General features: G+C 41.3%; 1 protein-coding gene across 2 annotated transcripts; it reads left to right on the top strand.

Annotated features, from left to right (window-relative positions):
• Positions 1-230: 230 nt before the first annotated feature.
• Positions 231-10,869, top strand: LOC307139841 (zinc-binding protein A33-like). Of its 2 annotated transcripts, XR_013818178.1 has the most exons (7): positions 259-850; positions 2,996-3,091; positions 3,206-3,436; positions 3,547-3,569; positions 3,652-3,770; positions 9,136-10,056; positions 10,656-10,867. XR_013818178.1 is itself a non-coding variant. In XM_079838961.1 (6 exons), the coding sequence occupies exons 1-6, from the start codon at positions 455-457 to the stop codon at positions 9,678-9,680; spliced, it is 1,410 nt and encodes a 469-aa protein (XP_079695087.1). In that variant the 5' UTR covers positions 231-454; the 3' UTR covers positions 9,681-10,869. The 2 variants fall into 2 exon arrangements, 1 of the variants encoding a protein (XP_079695087.1); XM_079838961.1 differs by having other exon boundaries at positions 231-850; positions 9,136-10,869.
• The last annotated feature ends 1,117 nt before the right edge of the window (positions 10,870-11,986 follow it).

The following is an 11,986-nucleotide window of genomic DNA, read 5'->3' as shown; positions in this document are numbered from 1 at the left end:
GAGGAGAGCCCCCTAGTGGAGATCATGAGCACTCCAGCTGGAGGAGGAGACAGTCTTATAGTATGACACACTAGCAGGTCATCAAAGGACAATCGGTTTTGTTTTTGGTATCAAATTATGCCAATGTACATGTTTATGTGACTTAAAGTTATGAACAGTCTTAAAGAAAAGAAAAAGAAGACTAACTTGTGACTAGTTTTAGTGGTTTATGTAACCCCAGAAACTCCACCCTCTTACAAAACCTATCAGGAAGTGACTAGTCTTATTATTTCTTACTTTCACTTTTACTGAAAGCAAAAACGAGTCAGTTGTGAAGAACAGAGGAGGACATTATATTAGGATTATTGCGCATTTCTGAATTAGATTTTGATTGTATTGGTTATTTACTTTTCAAAGCAAAGTTTAGAAAGTGAAAGTGAATTGTAGATTATTGGATCTTTTACAAGACGAGGAAATGGATTCAAAATCTGTTGAAGATCCTACATGTCCTATTTGCTATGAAATCTTCAAGGTTCCTGTTTTTCTGTCCTGTAGTCACAGTATTTGTAAAGAGTGTCTACAACAGTTCTGGAAAACTAAGGAAACTCAGGAGTGTCCCGTCTGCAGGAGAAGATCCTCAAGAGGTGAACCACCAGTTAATCTAGAGTTAAAAAACTTGTGTGATTCATTGATAAAGGAGAGAAATGAGAGGCGTTCATCAGAGTCTGAGGAGATCTGCAGTTTACACAGTGAGAAACTCAAACTCTTCTGTCTGGAGGACAAACAGCCTGTGTGTGTAGTGTGCAGAGACTCAGAGAAACACACCAAACACACATTCAGACCCATCAGTGAAGTGGTTTCATCTCACAAGGTAAGACAAATGTCTCTCATTTCATGTGCTAAATACAGTGATAAACACACAGTACTATTTGTGTGTACAATAGACTAGTAGCCTATTTACTTTTGCTGAGACTAAATCTCCATGACTTACTACTGATATAAAACTCTCCACTAAGCTTCAACTGCTCTGATGTTCATATCCTGAATGTAACAGCATTGGCACAAAACATGTTGGGAAAAAATAGATGGGTTATTAATATTTTTTCGATAATAATATGTGATTCATTACAAGACACACCAAAGTGTTTGACACTAACAGACACTATATTGCCAAAAGTATTGTGACGCTCCTCCAAATCACTGAGTTCAGGTGTTCAATCCCTTCATGGCCACAGGTGAATAACTCAAGCTCTAGGCCTGCAGACGCTTCTACACACATTAGTGAGAGAATGGGCCGCTCTCAGGAGTGTGTGTGTGTGTGTGTGTGTGTGTGTTTGCTTCTACACACATTAGTGAGAGAATGGGCCGCTCTCAGGAGTGTGTGTGTGTGTGTTCGCTTCTACACACATTAGTGAGAGAATGGGCCGCTCTCAGGAGTGTGTGTGTGTGTGTGTGTGTGTGTGTTCGCTTCTACACACATTAGTGAGAGAATGAGCCGCTCTCAGGAGTGTGTGTGTGTGTGTGTGTTCGCTTCTACACACATTAGTGAGAGAATGGGCCGCTCTCAGGAGTGTGTGTGTGTGTGTGTGTGTGTGTTCGCTTCTACACACATTAGTGAGAGAATGGGCCACTCTCAGGAGTGTGTGTGTGTGTGTGTGTGTGTGTGTGTGTGTGTGTGTGTTTGCTTCTACACACATTAGTGAGAGAATGGGCCGCTCTCAGGAGCTCAGAGAACTCAAGCGTGGGGCCGTGATCGGTGGACACCTGTGCAATAAGTCCATTCGGGACATTTCCTCACTACTAAATATTCCACGCTCAACTGTTAGTGGTGTTAGAACAAAGTGGAAGCAATTCAGCCACGGAGTGATAGTAAAATCATACAGCACATGCTGAGGGTCACAGAAGTCACCAACTTTCTGCAGAGTCAAGAGCTCCAGACCTCCAAACTCCTGTGTGTCCTTCAGATGAGCTCAAGAACAGTGTGTAGAGCTTCATGGAATGGGTTTCCATGGCCGAGCAGCTCATCCAAGCCTTACATCACCAAGTGCAATGCAAAGCGTGGGATGCAGTGGGGTAAAGCGAGCCGCCACTGGACTCTAGAGCAGTGGAGACGTGTTCTCTGAGTGACCAATCACGCTTCTCTGTCTGACAATCCCTTGGACGAGTCTGGGTTTGGTGGTTGCCAGGAGAAGGGGACTTGCCTGACTGCATTGTGCCAAGTGTAAAGTTTGGTGGAGGGGGAATTATGGGGTAGGGTTGTTTTTCAGGAGTTGTGCTTGGCCCCTTAGTTCCAGTTAAAGGAACTTTTAATTCTTTACCATACCAAGACATTTTGGACAATTTCATGCTCCCAACTTTGTTGGACCAATTTGGGGACGGCCCCTTCCTGTCCCAGCATGACTGACCAGTGCACAAAGCGTCTCCATAAAGACATGGATGAGGAGTTTGGTGTGGAGGAACTGGACTGGCCTGCACAGAGTCCTGACCTCAACCCGATAGAACAGCTTTGGGATGAATTAGAGCGGAGACTGAGAGCCAGGCCTTCTCGTCCAACATCAGTGCCTGACCTCACAAATGCGCTTCTAGAAGAATCCCCATAAACACACTCCTAAACCTTGAGGAAAGCCAGAAGAGCTGAAGCTGTTAGAGAATGGTTATTAAGAATGGGATGTCATTAAAGTTCATGTGCATGTAAAGTCAGGCGTCCCAACACTTTTGGCAATATAGTGAACTTTCACTTCCTGTATTTGCATTTGATCAACCACAAATTTACAACTGCATGGATATAATAATTAAGAATTGGCCATTGCAAAAACCACATTTGTTGATGAAAACATGATTTCTTGATGTTCATCATATGTTCAATATATGTCCTGCCATTTTCAGGCACAAATGCTTCTGAAATTAACACATTCATCATAAAAATATTTATATAACAATAAAAACATCCAGACACACAATGTTTAACTCCTCTTATAGCTTCATAAGTTTCACAGATTTTCATCTTAACCTGTAGGAGGAATTTAATACAGCGCTGACGTCCTTACAAAACAAGCTCAAACATGGAGAAGAAATGAAAGGAAAGTGTGATAAAACAATCCAACACATCGAGGTGAGGATGTGTAAAGAGTTAAACACTCAACATTCACACACACAGTTTATTATTGACATTAGTGGAGTGTGTGTTCACACAGAGCTGACTGAAGTGAATGTGATGTGATTTCAGTCTCAAGCTGAGCACACAGAGCGTCAGATTAAAGAAGAGTTTGAGAAGCTTCATCAGTTTCTCAGAGACGAAGAAGAAGCTACAATCACTGCACTGAGGGAGGAAGAGGAGCAGAAGAAGCAGATGATGAAGGAGAAGCTGGAGGAGATGAACACACACATCTCAGCTCTTTCACACACAATCAGAGACATGGAGGAGATGATGAAAGCCAATGACGTCTCGTTTCTAAAGGTGACCAATCAATCTGGCTTCATTCTTTGAGCAGAAAACAACTTGAGACTCACTGACAATGAGAGTGTTTGATAAGATATTAACATGTTTTCAAACTCTATATTTTCCAGAACTTTAGCGTCTCAATGGAAAGGTGAGTGAGCTGCTCGTATCTCTTCTCTCAGTGGATCTGAACTCAAATTCACTGCAGTTCTGACTCCTGAATGTTCCTCCAGAGTCCAGATCTCACAGCCGGATCCACGGATGAGTTCTGGAGCTTTGATTGATGTGTCCCGTTACCTGGGTAACCTGCCGTTCAGAGTCTGGAAGAAGATGCTGGAAACTGTCCAACACAGTGAGTCTCAGCAGATCTGACACCAGCGCAAAACATCCTTCAGATACAAACACACACAACATTAACATCTGAGAGAAATATATTTAATAATCTCTTGAATTTGTGAGTGAATCTGAACTGTATTTCAGAAGATCATCAGATCATACAGTGAACTCATAATGACTACAGAAGTCTGTTCCTCATGGTCTCTGCTTATGTATTAGGATACAATAGTGTTTAATAAGTTGGCCTGGAAGAGCCATTTAATTAAATTTAATCGGCCAATCCGATTAAACTTAATATTATTATTTTTCTTACTCTAAATTTCGGACTCTAATGGTGCGTTCACACCGGACGCGAATGACGTGATTCGCTCGAGGGATTTACATGTTAAAGGTCCCATGGCATGGCATTTTTCTATTATTTTATAGTGTTTTCTGAGGTGTACTTATATTATTAGTATGATTTTTACATCATAAAATGTCATAATTTAGAAATAAAAGGCATTTTTTCTATACTGCTGTTTGCCCTGTGGCTGAATGCCCTGCTTCAAGAGGCGTGTCTGCTGTGAGACTTCAGTAAAAACGCCCACTGTTGTGATTGGCTGACATCTTTGCATTTTAAATGAGCGGAGGGGGCGTGGTTTAACGAGGTCTACGACGCACGAGCTGCTGCCAGAGAGACGGATGGACCTGAGTTCACTTCTCATCAGTTCTCTCAGCATGTCTCAGTTCAGGGTGAACTGTTGTAGTTACTAGCATATACTTCAGGTTATTAGTCTATTTCTAGTCGGAGGGACTGTCACTCATGTCAGAAAGTTAGTAACTTTAGTAAATTATGGATCAGCGCTGACTCGAGACGCGAACCGTTTAGAACGATTCAGTCCGATTTGGTGAACTGGTTCGGTTCACTAAAAAGAACCGATTCAAAAGAATGATTCGTTCGCGAACCGGACATCACGGAGACGGAGCGATTGCTAACAAAGTTATTTATAGTAACTACTGAGTTATGAGAGCGCTGTCAGTCAGCGCGAGTTTATTGTGTTTGTATCTGAGAGTTCTGAATAAACACGAGTCCCAGTCACACCGAGTCCTCTTCATCATTATTCTACCAACTTTGTAACACATGCAATGTACCATTACAGCGAGATGAACGAGTTAGTAAGTGTTGAGTATAGCATTATTTCTAGATATGTTCCAATCATATGAATAGCGTCATTGACGCGCATAGAGTAACGTTCCACAGCGCAAACAAAGACACAACAGCTGTAATCGAATGTAATCCAGTTTATTGTGGGGAAAGCTGGCTAGCCTAGCCGGATACCCTCACGCTTACCCCCCTTCTGCTTAAACTCACGCCGCGTTTGGTGCCTCCGCAGTGGGCCAGATGCAGTACTGGGGGTCGGGGATGTTGGAGGCCGAGCTTCGGCGTGTGTGAAGTTTATCTCTAAAGATGTGACTGCTGATGTTAAACAGAAAAGACTGTATGCACATTTTAGAACAGATAGACGCGACAAGGACGTACAAAAACACTGACTCACAAGATAGAAAACACGAAAACACCGTTCTGACGGGAGAGAGAGAAGCCACAGCGTGTGCACAAATAATAAATAATAAGCTACACATAAGAAATCAATGATCACAGATCAGAAGGAACTGAAGAAAGACTTCTGTTTTCATTTGTACATCCAAACACTGAGAAACTGCCAGTGTTCACTCGTTCACAAGTAACGTTAATGATCTCTCGAGTGTTTGCTTGGGCGTGCCAGATTCTCTGGGTGGAGGAAAGGGAGGAAACCGTTCCTGCTTGGACGTCAAACCAGGAGACTTCAGGATTGGCTCGTCTGGCCTGTCATTTTCTCAAAGGCAGAGAGAGACAGCCAGAACTCGGGTTTACACCGATCAACATTTCTATCCACTTGGGGACAATATTCAGGCTAGGGGAACTCATATTAATGTTGAAATACCTCATAAAATGAAAATTTCATGCCATGGGACCTTTAAGTCAATGCAAAGACGCGAATAGACATTCTGCGGTGCGATTCGCGCGAATGAGGCGGCGAGAATTGAGCGTTTGACGCGTGAATGGCGCGAATCGCCCAAGTTGAAAAATCTGAACTTTGGCGGATATTCGCGCCACGTTAGCCAATCAGGAGCTTGCTCTAGTGACAACAATGAGGAGAAAATCTGTATATTAAAAGATTAGTTCACTTTTAAATAAACTTTTGCTGATAATTTCCTCACCCCCGTGTCATCCAAGATGTCCATGTCTTTCTTTCTGCAGTCGAAAAGAAATTAAGGTTTTGGATGAAAACAGTCCAGGGTTTCCTCCATATAATGGACTTCAATGGGCTCCAAACGGTCCAAGGTCCAAATGACAGTTTCAGTGCAGCTTTAAACGATATCAGACGATGAATAAGGGTCTTATCTAGCCAAACGATCAGTTTCTGCGAGAAACCCAGCAGTATTTATGCTATTATCTTACCTCTTATCAGACGAACGTGATCATCTCTGAGCTCCGCCATTGCTTCCGCAAAGTGAGGTCAAATACGATCGTGGTCATAGATATATCGATAGTAGATGCCTCATTCTACTGGACCGTGCAGGCGCTAATGAGGCATCTACGTATACATCTATGACCACGCTCGTATTTGGACCGTTTGGAGCCCATTGAAGTCCATTATATGGAGGAAACCCCTGGAATGTTTTCATCCAAAACCTTAATTTCTTTTCGACTGCAGAAAGAAAGACATGGACATCTTGGATGACATGGGGGTGAGGAAATTATCAGCAAAAGTTTATTTAAAAGTGAACTAATCCTTTAATATCTGGTTCAGACAATATAATTATCACTGTGATAACATGAAATTACATGAAACACAACCCAGTCTCTTTTTGTTAAATGCAAGTTTATGTATGATCAATAATACAAAAGTAGAAGTAAAAGGTATAATAAGCAGTGTTGGGGAAGCTACTCTGAAACAGTAGTTTGACAAGCTACAAGCTACTTAAACATGAAAGTAGTTCAACTACAGCCAAGCTACCCTTCTGAAAAAGTAGTTTTATTTTTTTTATTTTTTTTTTACAATTAAATGCATATTTAAAAATAACTGAATAATCGTTAATGAAGAATGTTTTAAGTTAAATGTTTGGGGTTTAAAACAACACAATGCAATACAATTATGATAAGAGTAAAGTTTTATTTTGTAAACTATCCAAATATACAAAACTCAAATGTAGTCTATATCTCAAACTGACTGTCAAGTGCAAAATCGCTACAAATGTCATGTCCCATCAATGCAGGAACAAAATATAAGCAACTTTGATACACAGGAGTAGACAAAAATGCATATATATATATATAGCAGGATAATCAATTTAAAAAGGCTATTATTCACCTGTATGTGCTTGAAGTCTTCGACGCAGACAGCGTTTTAATCTTTTGTTTGTATAAATCAAGTGTGACCTTTACTAGTCGATTTGTGTGAAGTTATCAACCCACTCCTGTACATCCTTTACATAATCATCAGACGATCTCTTCTCTGTGAACCGTAAAGCCGCAAGATGCGCAATGAAATAAAGATGGTAGTAACGTGCGATTTTAGTATGTGATCAAATAAGTAGAAAAATGTAGTTAAGTTAGTAGCTTAGCTACTTGTAGTTAACTACTCCCCAACACTGATAATCAGCTATACATGAAATAAAGCAAACAATTCAGTCAAACATTCAAAGTCAGCGCTAGTCGGCTACAACGGTAACGTAAAGCTAAATAGCCTAAAAATAAAAAAGTAAGGAAACTTCACTTTGCCCTCAGCCTAAACGATTCGCCAGGGAACAAATTATAGATCCATGAGACCAAAGATCGGCCGTTACATCATCAGAAGACGAATTATATCTGGAGCCGCCACAGAGACATCAGAGCAGCGGCAGAAGAACTGGCTGAGGAAAAGCTGCTCTGTTGTGAAGTGAATGTCACGCGAATGAAGCGAGTAAACTCAAAATGTTCAAGCGTCCAACTTCGCACGAATTATTCGCGTCATTCGCGTCCAGTATCAGACCTTCAGACGGTTCTGGCTTGAGTTGCTATATCTTTTCTAACTGATCGGACTTACGCTTTTCCTAAAAATGCTGATTAAAACTCGGAAAAACTCCCATAGACTTTCATTGACGGAATGTTCAGATTTTCAAACTGTCCAACTGTCAAAAATTCAAAACTAAACACTGAAGCCCAGACTCACTCCAACTGACATTCTATGAACTAAACCATAGAGACTCATTAAACTATCTATCTATCTATCTATCTATCTATCTATCTATCTATCTATCTATCTATCTATCTATCTATCTATCTATCTATCTATCTATCTATCTATCTATCATAGCAACCACCCAGAATACCCTAGCAACCACAGAATATCCTAGCAACCACCCAGAACACCATAGAGATACCACACCAAGTGTACCCTAGCAACCACATAGCAAGACCGTAGCAACCACTCAGAATACCCTAGCAACCGCAGAGCAACACCCTAGCAACCACCCTGAGCACCCTAGCAACCACATAGCAAGACCTTAGCAACCACCCAAGTACCCTAGCAACCACATAGCAAGACCCTAGCAACCACACAGAGTACCCTAGCAACCACATAGCAACCACCCCAAATACCTTAGCAACCGCATAGCAACCACCCTATCAACCACATACACCCCAAGTACCTTAGCAACCGCATAGCAACCACCTGAGTACCCTAGCAACCACATAGCAAGACCTTACCAACCACCCCGAGTACCCTAGCAACCGCACAGCAACCACCTGAGTACCTTAGCAACCGCATAGCAAGACCTTAGCAACCACCCAAGTACCCTAGCAACCACATAGCAAGACCCTAGCAACCACACAGAGTACACTAGCAACCACATAGCAACCACCCCAAATACCATAGCAACCACATAGCAACCACCCTAGCAACCACATACACCCCAAGTACCTTAGCAACCGCATAGCAACCACCCAAGCAACCACCTGAGTACCCTAGCAACCACATAGCAAGACCTTACCAACCACCCCGAGTACCCTAGCAACCGCACAGCAACCACCTGAGTACCCTAGCAACCGCATAGCAGGTCTAAACTACTAACTAAAACTCAAACTATTTCAAACTTTAAACTTTTCTAACTTTTTCAAACTTTCTGGTCCAGCTTTTTCAAGCCAATTAAAGTTTGTATCGATGAACTTTTTAATCTAGTTGAATACTGATATTAAACCTGAAGCCTCAATCCATTCTGACAGAAACTGAGAGACCATTGTTATGATAGCAGGATTTATGTTTTATATTTACATTTCTGATCATATTTCCTCCTGTAATCTGATGTTCTTCTCTTTGCAGCTCCGTTGACTCTAGATCCAAACACAGCAGATCCTCGTCTCACACTCTCGTCTGATCTGACCAGTGTGTCGCTCAGTGATGAAGATAAAACACTTCCTGATAATCCAGAGAGGTTTGACTGGTATCCATGTGTCCTGGGATCTGAGGGCTTTAACTCAGGAACACACTGCTGGGATGTGGAGGTTGGGGACAATACACACTGGATTCTTGGAATAACCACAGCATCAAACCAAAGGAAGGGACTGGTTTTCTTTAACTCTAATGTCTGGTGTGTGCGGTACTGGAACAGCGAATACGGCTCAAAATCCCCAGATCAACCCAACACTGTCTTTCCTGTTAAAGTGAAGCTTCAGCGTGTGAGAGTTCAGCTGGACTATGACAGAGGAACAGTGTCATTCTCTGATCCTGTCACTAACACACATTTACTCACATTCAGGACGTCCTTCACAGAGACTGTGTTTCCATTCTTATATAATCTCTGCACAACTTCTCCTCTGAGGATCTTACCAGTTAAACTGATCATTACAGCAGAAAATCACAGTTAAATCTGATTCTGCTTCCAGATTAATTCAGTTTTGCAAATTATGCTTCAATAACACTCTAATCAAAGTGTCTTATTCAAGCAATTTTGGCACAAGTGTGTATTTTTGTATTTTCTCATTTCCTTTGATAAATATGTTTTACACTGGATACAGAAAAGAGTTACACTCATGAACTTAAAGGGCATATTGCAGGTTAATTTCTTTTTTTCAAAATGAATATAACCTTGTATGAAAATACCATATGAAAAATTAATGCAGGATTTAAAATGTTTTAAAAAGACATAAGGGCACAAATTTAGTAGATAAAGTGATTAGTTCATCAGAACAAATGTAGTTAAATAGGATAGAACAGAATTTGGAAAGATCTTTAGATTTTACAGTGTCTTCACTTTAATCTTTTTACACGTCCCTCACGCATGAAACATATTGAAGAACATATAAAATAGTTTACCGATCAAAGCCAGTTTTTATTAAATGCTGAGGCTCTTATCAGCCGGCACATCGTATGAGTAAACTATTTTATTTTTATTTCATTTTTATATCATTTTTGTATACATGTATATTTCTGGAATTTTGATGGTGCGGCGCCCCAGCGTCTCTATTGACCAGCCGCCACTGTGCTCCACTAAACTCTCCTAACACTGGCCCTGATGCAAAACCTTCTCCAACTGGAAACACTGGATTGTCTGAAGAATAGCCTACTTTCATAGGGCTTGGGCGTCTGACGTCATTACTTGGCGTGGCGGCCATGTTGATGGCCTCCTTTACTGCTACTCGGACTACTACGCTCTGTTTATAGACGTACTCCCTCTCAGTCGCGTGTCTTAATTTGATTAATTTGACGTTGAAAATGGATTAACTTTCCACCGCTTTCCTGCTTGGAGGCGCAACCACAGAGACCAAGTATCCGAGCCGAGGGAACAAAGAGTCGTCGGCTTTCACTAAAGGACGCTGTCAGCTGATGCAGGAGATGTGGAGAGCACAAGAAAAAATGCCCACCTCCGAATTCACGTGGAAAGGGTGATTGCGTCCGCAACAAGTGCACTATTTGTCAGATAAAGTACCGATTCACATGGTGTTGCCAAGCAAGGATGAAGACATGACATTCCTCGATAAGATTGTGTCTGTATGTTGTGTCTGACAAACATGAGCCCTAGTGTTGTGCTGAAATAAATGTGCATTAAATACAGCCATAAGTGTCTGTTGCATCCATACCCACAATCTCCACAATAAATATACTTAAATTAAATGCCTGTGTCTTATAAACAAGACGCAATAACAGTATAATCTGCAAAAGCAAGAAGTGTCACACAATCAGATGTTTTTCAGTGTTTATTTGCAAGTAGTGCAACCTGAGAACACAGAACGGTGCAGTTGAAATGCTTCAAGGTAAAAGGTTAACGTTACATCGGCTTCATGATCTGCAGCTCCTGAACCCATCCATTTGTGAACTGCACATTTCATGTGGATCCAAAGCGTTAATAGTTCCGATTTTGTCCATATACCCGTCCCTGTCTTCCCTATTTAACGTATCCCGGTAAATTCCACGTCCTTTTCGGGAATTTAACGTAGTTTTTCTTTCTCCCAACTCTTTTGCTTCTCCCCTGTTTACATTCGCGAGGCCATCAACATGGCCGCCACGTCCCAGAATGCAACGCGGCATCCAAGCCCTATTTCTGCATTATCACAAAACAACATCATAAAACTGGAAATAAAACCTTAAAAAAATAATAAAACATTAGCCTATTACTTTCTACAACATCAATGTCCACAAAACGGTTTGTTTTAGTAATTCCTTTTTATACTTTTACAACCGGTAGCCTATAAGTTAATATGTGACTTAACCTAATCATTATCATCACACTGACTAACTCATGTGAAATCCGTCCCAGATCAGGTTCATGGTGTAAGTATTAAAGCTCACCTGCAGGAGTTCAGACGGTCAGAATCCAGAAGTCTGTCAAACACTTTCGCTTTGAGACTCACCTGAGATTCTAGAGAGTACCACGTGACCGCTGCACCTCACGCCAGAGCCGTTGAAACAACATTAAAAAGTACACTAGTTAAAAACCTGTAATATTGAGTTAAAACATATAGGCTATAAAACACAAACTAACACATTCTCACATGTGAAAGGTTATCCCATTTCTTCGGGAATTTAAATAGCCGGGTTTTAAGGAGTTTTACAGAGGCTGCGCAGTGTTTTTCTTTTATGCAAGTGATGACAGCGTCTGAAGTGTTGACCGTTCCAAAATGGCGGCGCGTCGACGTACCTGAAGCGGTCGAATGAGGTTCTACGTATATACATC

This window comes from Gobio gobio (assembly GCF_949357685.1).
Source record: "Gobio gobio genome assembly, chromosome: 16".
NCBI lineage: Eukaryota > Metazoa > Chordata > Actinopteri > Cypriniformes > Gobionidae > Gobio > Gobio gobio.
This window is presented reverse-complemented; position numbering and strand designations above follow the sequence as displayed.

Coding starts and splice junctions, on each gene's coding strand:
- LOC307139841 (XM_079838961.1), top strand. CDS start 455: ATGGATTCAAAATCTGTTGAAGATCCTACATGTCCTATTTGCTATGAA. Junction 3,437..3,546: donor ATGACGTCTCGTTTCTAAAG/GTGACCAATCAA, acceptor TATATTTTCCAG/AACTTTAGCGTCTCAATGGA. Junction 3,570..3,651: donor TTTAGCGTCTCAATGGAAAG/GTGAGTGAGCTG, acceptor ATGTTCCTCCAG/AGTCCAGATCTCACAGCCGG.